The sequence below is a fragment of the Gossypium hirsutum genome, chromosome A11 (assembly GCF_007990345.1).
Source record: "Gossypium hirsutum isolate 1008001.06 chromosome A11, Gossypium_hirsutum_v2.1, whole genome shotgun sequence".
NCBI classification, from domain to species: Eukaryota; Viridiplantae; Streptophyta; class Magnoliopsida; order Malvales; family Malvaceae; genus Gossypium; species Gossypium hirsutum.
In genome coordinates, this window is record NC_053434.1 from 16,993,664 (window position 1) to 17,001,521 (window position 7,858).

The 7,858-nt window shown below is 34.8% G+C and overlaps 1 protein-coding gene across 2 annotated transcripts; it reads right to left on the reverse strand.

Annotated features, from left to right (window-relative positions):
• Nucleotides 1-570: 570 nt before the first annotated feature.
• On the reverse strand, nucleotides 571-6,984 carry LOC107924219 (nuclear pore complex protein NUP62). Of its 2 annotated transcripts, XM_041081229.1 has the most exons (13): nucleotides 6,810-6,970; nucleotides 6,146-6,532; nucleotides 5,969-6,058; nucleotides 5,639-5,857; nucleotides 4,757-5,518; nucleotides 4,415-4,511; nucleotides 3,372-3,450; nucleotides 2,782-2,904; nucleotides 2,538-2,615; nucleotides 1,607-1,710; nucleotides 1,294-1,381; nucleotides 1,116-1,214; nucleotides 571-886 (listed from the first exon to the last, which is right to left on the reverse strand). In XM_041081229.1, the coding sequence occupies exons 1-13, from the start codon at nucleotides 6,835-6,837 to the stop codon at nucleotides 791-793; spliced, it is 2,250 nt and encodes a 749-aa protein (XP_040937163.1). In that variant the 5' UTR covers nucleotides 6,838-6,970; the 3' UTR covers nucleotides 571-790. The 2 variants fall into 2 exon arrangements, with proteins under 2 accessions (XP_040937163.1, XP_040937162.1); XM_041081228.1 differs by having other exon boundaries at nucleotides 5,639-6,058; nucleotides 6,810-6,984.
• Between the last annotated feature and the right edge of the window lie 874 nt (nucleotides 6,985-7,858).

Below are 7,858 nucleotides of genomic sequence, written 5' to 3' on the forward strand. Positions count from 1 at the left end.
CCACCATCACTTAGGGTCGTGACCCAACCATTTTCCCTTTAGAAGTGAAGTTTCTCGCACCATTAGGATTGTGCCGGGCAGAACAGGGTCACAGACGTGTAACTAGGCAAGAACCGAGTCATGCAGCCAATACAATCGAGTAGCAGGGACGAGAATAGGGTAAATTCATAAATAATCCTTACATTCCAACAAAAATACTTAATGAACCAAAATTTTAATCAATATCTTTCCATAAATATCAAATATTGTAAACTAATTTTATTGACAATCACACCACATTCCATTAGAATTATAACATGAAAAAACACCAATCGATACTTATAGTTGAGTGATTAATTATATAATTAACCCTAATAATTATATAAAAAAATTTCCCACTGGCGAAGCAATTTATAAGACCTTATCAGTACGTCATAGTAGCGATACTAAGAACTCGGCTGGATTTAGATTTATGTAACCCCAACTGAACATCTTCCATTAAAGCCATAGCAGGAAGTGAAATTATCCTTTTTCTCAATGGAATTAATTAATTAATAAAAAAAGTTTGGTTCGAATTTTAAATATAGACCGTGAAGCAATCATGCTAAATAATTAGATTAACCAGGAAAAAGCGGTACAAGAGAGAAATACAGGCCTTGAAACCTCAATTTTTCTTAATGAAACAATCAGTTAGACCCAAGTCTGAAAGTCAGGTCTTATACATAATCCATCTGATGCCAAAATAATTTGGAAAAATTAACCATACTCCCTCTGTAGTTACTAAACCCAACAACAGCAACTTCTGGAAGGGTCAGGACATCCAATATTTTGGAGCAGCCATTAATTCTCCATCTGCAGCATTACCCTGGGCTGCAAGCTTCCGAATACGACCAGAGAATTCCTCAGCCTGACATTAACACGAGTCAGTGCCTCCTCAAAACTATCTACAGATCTATTTTGGGTACTCTAACATGATGTTCGTTATTCGGGGGTATGATTTTTTTATTCAGGTAAACAGGGCATATTCCCACTTTTCTACCAAAAAGTTCCTTCTCACAAATTACAAACCTAACAATTGCATCACACAACATATACAATTGAGGAGACCAAGGGATGCCAAAGTGAAGATTACTAACCTTCTCATCGATCCACATTAAAGAAGTTAGTTGATTATTCAAGATCTTGACCACCAAATCTAGGGGAGTCATTCCGTCAAGTGCCTCAAGTTCCCCACCCTAAACATATTGCAAGGCAGTTGTCATTTCTGCTTATGTTGTAAAATCGCAAATTGATCATAAGACCAAGGACAATTACCTGACTAGAGTTTACTGTCTCAATAATCGACTTGATCTGTTCCGTCATATGCTCCAGTTCCCTCTCCACATTTTCTGCCTGCTCATACCTGGAAAGAAAATGAAAGAATAAACTCCTACACTTTGCAAATTGCAATATATCAATGTACATAAAGATGAAGGCCACAGTTCGATTGCACTCCAGATTTGACAAAGATGAGGTTCTTCAAATGTTTATATGTAAAAGCAAAGCTGACTTGAGCACAACTAGACCAAGCTTGGAATAAGAATACTGAGTGGACTTCAGTAAAAACTTCAAAGCAGCATGTTCTCACATTGCATCTCTTGTTGACGCAGCTTCATCATCAAGAAGCAATCCATGCTCATCTTTATAAATTCGTTCTGCTTCTTCTTCCATACTTTGCAAAGCCTTATCAACCTAATATTCAAGCACATTTTCAAATAGTTATGACCATATCGCATCACATTTAAGTTCATAGGTTTGATGAAAAATCCACTAATCTTCTTAAGGTTTATTTATTAAATGAATTTTAAATGAAAAGACAACTTTACCCTTAATTAATTATTCTATTTGTTTTTTTTATTTTTAATCTTTATATTCCATCATTTTCAATTAAAAATAATAAAAATCTAATTGGTTATAAAATATTTTAATTATTATTAAATTATAAATTGCATTATATTCTAATATATCATATGTTAAATATAATATATATTTTCAATAAATATATGTAAGTTTATTTTAAGTTACAAATACAGTCACAATTACAAAGAAAGTATTTAAATAACTATCATTAGAATTAATCATTATAAAGCAGAACTGAAAGAGACCTCACTAATGAAAAGTTTAAGCAAATTGGAAAATACACACAAAGAGATACACGGAATAGTTGGTCAATTCAGAGATGCTACAGTCACATGCAAGGTTAAGCATACACAAGCTTCAGCGGGTTTTAAAAGCTAGCTGGCTTATTGTTGAAATCCTAAAAGTAGCATAAGGAAGCAACAATCTAGATGGCAAAGTCATTAATAGTAAAGACAAATGAATCCTCTTAGAACTAGGACAGCATTGCTAACCAAAGCAAGCAAACATTTTCATCCAGAGTTTAAGTAATACAAATCTCGGTAGTTATATAAAGATTCCTACAACAAAACAACATTAATAGCGGTCAAATGTCATCTAAACTAAAGTCTGTTAAGTTTAAAAGTTAGCAAAATGTATACCAGCAAAAACCATTGAAATACCTCTTGTTGGTGAGTCTCAATTAACTCCAGTTGTCGCTCCAAGCTAGCTTGGGTCTCAACCACTTTTGCCACTTCAATCTGAATTGATGTTTAGAAATAATAGAAAAATATATGTACACAACTTACTTGCAAAAATTCAGTAAATAAGAGTATAAAAACCTTATTAGATGTCAATACAAATTCTTTGTCAACAAGGCATATAAATAAACTAATAGCAAAATTGCCTCACAGTAAAATTTAATACCTCAAGCCTAAGAAGAACATCACGATTCTGCAAGATTCGCCTATCCCACTCAGCAATTGCACTAGCCTGCTTTTGAAATTTTCCAGTGCGATCTTGCAGTTCAGCATTCCATTCCTTGATGATCTGTAGGCCCCAAAAGGAAGAAGCTTATTAGCTCAATGACAACAATAAATTAGAATGCAGGGGCTGAAGAGATGAAACATGCATCTCAGATCCACTAAAAAGATACTGTTACTATTCTTCCTGCTAAGTGAAGTTTGATAAACACTCAAGAAAGAAGACTGAATGGTTTGAAAGAGGCAGATCAATCAGACTTGTTTGCTTTGAACATGCTTGAGATATGTATCCCTCAGAGCCACTGTTCCACCTGTTGACTTCTTTATTCTTCCAGATACCCTATGAATATTGCCTTTTTCTCTTAGATTATTTTGGAATGACCTAAAATCTTATTGGATGTTGCTATGGAAAGATAACCTGCCCTTTCTATTAGCATGACTACAATAATTGCTCATAGCATATGAAATACTGGGGAAACATTAAGAAGACACATGAAAAAAGAAGTTTACATCAAAAAACTAAAACGAAATTACCTCCTCCACTGTCTTTCCGGTTATCTCCGAAGGTAATTTTGGGGTGGTAGATACTGCAGCAGTAGCACTTGAACTCGTCCTATAAGAAAAATAAACAAAAGTGGAGACATTATACAGAAGTTAAACCAAAAACTATTTCATACATTCAATAAGAAATTTAACAACATTTTTATTGAAGACTTCTTAAAGAATATAGAAGAAACAATAACATTTTTAGTAAAGAAATACAAAGACGATAATAACAAGCACAAGGATGCTACCCTGTAAACAGTAAAGAGGTACAAAGGAATAGTTCCTATAGTCTAAAACATCAGAAGGCTCTAAAAATGTTTCAAGCACTTGAACTCGTCCTATAAGAAAAATAAACAGAAGTGGAGACATTATACAGAAATTATGCCAAAAACTATTTCATACATTCAATAAGAAATTTCACAACATTTTTATTGAAGACTGCTTAAAGAATATAGAAGAAACGATACCATTTTTAGCAACGAAATACAGAGACGATAATAACAAGCACAAGGATGCTACCCTGTAAACAGTAAAGAGGTACAAAGGAATAGTTCCTATAGTCTAAAACATCAAAAGGCTCTAAAAATGTTTCAAGCACTAGAACCTCCAAAAATCAGACCAGTTTTATTTAGCACCCTGCAATCTTGTACACATCACAATCGTCTCACACAAGTTCCACCAATCGCAAGTTCAGGTGTCCAATATGACAGGGTTCCGGTCCCATCAATACTCCTGACTTAGGCACCCCAGATTCATTTCCAATGCCCTCATCTTGTTTCCATTAAACATTTTGACACGAAAAAAATTAAAAACAAGAAGTAATGCCAAGGAAATATTAGAGAAGCCGGGAAAGTGAGAAATGATGGGTTTAATCTCCCTTACACTATTTTTCTATATAAAGTTTCAAAGACAAAAAATATAACTTGCTATAAAAGAATTAGAATCTAATATTGACAGAAAAGCAGATAAAGTTAAACAAATACAGCGAAGGGATAAAACATAAAGCCAACAAAAATAAAACCTAAACGTACCCACTACTTGAAACTACAACAAGTGCCGATGATGTTTGGACAGAAGTACTAATGGAAGTTGAAGTAGTTGAAGCAGAAGAACCGGAAGCAGTGAGACCTGCAGGATCAGAATTCACAATTGCATTAAGACTTCAATATATTATCACCATTACTTAATCTAGGCACTTTAGAATTCTATGAAGCGACTGATTACAGGATGAAAGCAATTTGGAGTAAGAACTTAATAATTATTAAAGGCAAAATATAATAAAATAATTATTAGAACTTAATGTAATATATATAAACACAAATTAAGCATTAAACAAACAAACCCAGAATATTGTAGTATATAATAAAACTCACTGAATACAGGAGCACTGGCAATGGATTGTGCTTGTGAGGATGAAGCAGGAGTGGATGGTTTTGTTGATAAAGAAAAGCCAGAGAAAGAACCAGAACTCCCAGATGCAGCGGCTGCATTTGTCACACCAAATCCAGTCAAAGAACTCACAGCAGCTGATGTAACAGCTGAACTAGCAGGTGCAGCTGATGAAGCTGTAGCAGAAGAAGACGAAGAACTTAAGTTAAAGGCTGGGAATGCTGGAGTTGAAGCAGTAGTAGTACTAGCTGCAGGGGTAGAAGCAGTTGTGGTTGTAACAGTCGAAAACAATGGCGCTGATGATGTTCCAAAAGACAAGGAAGCGGGTTTTGACACAGCAGAGCCAGACAATGTGGGTGCAGGTGTTGATGCTGAAGTTGCATTGCCAAATCCATATGCTGGTTGAGAGGCTGAAGGCGAGGCAAATGAGAAGCTTGAAGAGCTTGACGAAGAAGAAGCTGCTAAAGAAGGTGCTGTAGTAGAGGTGGATGCTGGTGTTGAACTAGCAGTGCTCTTCAAAAATGGTGAACTACCCCCAAAAGAGAATCCCGTAGAAGAAGCTGAGCTCGATGATGATAAGCTTGGAAAAGATGGAGTAGTAGCTGTAGCAGTAGAAGGTGAAGATAAAGAACCAAAAGAGCTCATAGCAGCAGTAGTGGTAGTAGTGGTAGCCGGTGCTTGTGAAGATGAAAATAGAGGGGAACCACTACTGGCTCCAAATGGGGATGAAGATGTCCCAAATGTCCCTGATAATTAAAAATTAAGGGAAAAAAAAAGGAGAAAAATGAAAATCTTGGTTAGCTTTACCAGATCAGAGAACAAAAGCAGATGAGACAACAACGAAGCAGGTTTTGACAGGGCAGAACCAGGGACTGTGGATGCTGATGATGACGACGAAGATGAAGCTGCATTGCCAATACCAAATGTAGGTTGAGAGGCTGAAGAAGGGAGGGAAAAAGAGAAGCCTGAAGAACTTGAAGAAGAAGAAGAAGCAGCTGTTAACGAAGGTGCTGTAGTAAAGGTTGCTGTTGTAGTCGAACTTTCAGTGCTCTTTCCAAAAGATGAACCACCCAGGAAGGAGAAACCTGTAGAATATGAGAAAGGTGAAGTGGTGGTAGAATTTGAAGCTGAGCTCGAAGACATGAAGCTTGAAAAATATGGGGCTGGGGCTGCCGCTGAAGATGAAGACGACGAACCAAAAGAGCTTGAAGTAGCTGCAGGTGAAGATGAAAATAAAGTTGAACCACTGCTGGCACCAAACGGGGAAGATGATGTCCCGACCTTTTCTGAGAAACAAAAATTGAAAAAAGGAAATGTTAGTATAAAGAGATTGAAGCAGATACAATAAAGAAGTAGATTTGACAATGCTACACCAGAGAATACGGATGCCGGAGATGATGATGAAGCTGGATTGCCAAATCCAAAGGAAGAAGATGGAGCAAAAGAGAAGCCTGAAGTGCTAGAAGAAGTAGAAGCTGCAGCAGTAGAGGCTGCTGTTGTATTCGAACTACCGCTGCTTGAAGAAAATGGCGAACCAACTGAGAAAGGGAACCCAGCAGCACCGAAAGGCGATGTAGTGGCTGAATTCGAAGCTGAACTTGACGAAAACAAGCCTGAAAACGATGGAGTTGTAACAGTAGTAGCAGTAGAAGCTGATGAAGACGAAGATGCAAAACTAAAAGGGCTAGTAGCAGATGAAGATGAAAATAGAGAAGAACCACTGCTGGCTCCAAATAGGGATGAAGATGTCCCAAACCCTCCTGAGAAATATAAATTTAACCCAAAAAGAATAGGTAACAATTTGTTAGTTTAATCAGATCAAAAAATAAGAGAATCAGTTACAATAGCGAAAATAATGAAGATACAAACATCAGTCACACCAAAAGATGGAAAAGAAAATGATATTATTCTTTGCTAAGCAATGTTGGCTGTTATAGTGTTAAGTAAAATACTAAATGAATTCCAAAATGTCCAGACAGATCTCATTGATATAAACTAAAAAAAGAAAATAAAAAGTAAGAAATTAAAGAAACAAACCCGAAGGATTGAAGGGATTATTGGCCATCTTCGTTTCCCGGACTCCGCAGTTTGGGGTGCAAAAACCAGCGGACACGGCGGTGGGTGAGAACTGAGATGAGAAAAGAAAACTGATTTGCAGGGACGAGAGAGAAGACTATTCAAATATATGAACCGGTTAAACCCTACATTTCTATTCGTAAAATACTCAGTTAGTCACCCAACTTTAAGGTGCTTTCATTTTGGTCACTTAAAAAGGAAAAGGAAATTTTTACAATTTTATCACCCAACTTTAAGGTGCTTTCATTTTGGTCACTTAAAAAGGAAAAGGAAATTTTTACAATTTTATCATCCAACTTTTAGGCTACTTTTATTTTTTATTACCCATGTTCTAAGTCACTTCCATTTTGGTCTGACAACAAATACTTTTTTAAGTATTTATCAATGTAAAAAAAGTATTAGACATTAAAAAAATTGTCAAATTGTAATTGTTCACCTCTATTGAGTATGTCTTATAATTTAATCAAATTTGAGAGATAATCTTTCAGTTAAATTTTGTTTATTTGTTTCAATCGAACTCTGATTAGTCTAGATTGTTTTATTATTATTTGACCTTCGAATTTAGCCTATTTTGAAGAGTGTTGTGTTTACATTATGAGTTTCAAGTTTTAAGGTTTAGTTTTTATCTCTATCTTTTATACTATTTGTTCTTTTACTATCATAGTAAAATTATATTTGCTCGTGATTTTGATAGTCTTTGGAGAGATTTTTTCACTTTAAATTCAAAATTAATAAAATAAATTATTGAAAATTGTTTATTCCTTACACGTGTCAATCGGTTTGTAAATATAATATTGAAATTAATTAAATTAATTTGTTTATCTCCTTCTAAATTTTAAAATTTTATTTTATGTTTTCAAATTAAAATAAACTCAAATAAATAATTTTTAATAATTGTATATGAAACTCAATTTTTTTATTATATAATCTTGAATCTTCCATTCTAACTTAAAAGTAAAAGGAAAAAATTATTGTTATTAATTTAATTAGTTAATTTTATTTTTCACTCC

Excerpts from the sequence above, each read along its gene's own strand:
- LOC107924219 (XM_041081228.1), bottom strand. The coding sequence starts at position 6,837 with ATGGCCAATAATCCCTTCAATCCTTCGG. Across the intron at positions 4,512-4,756 it reads TGCCAGTGCTCCTGTATTCA|GTCTCACTGCTTCCGGTTCT; the intron begins GTGAGTTTTATT and ends CTGATCCTGCAG. Across the intron at positions 2,616-2,781 it reads ATGTTCTTCTTAGGCTTGAG|ATTGAAGTGGCAAAAGTGGT; the intron begins GTATTAAATTTT and ends ACATCAATTCAG.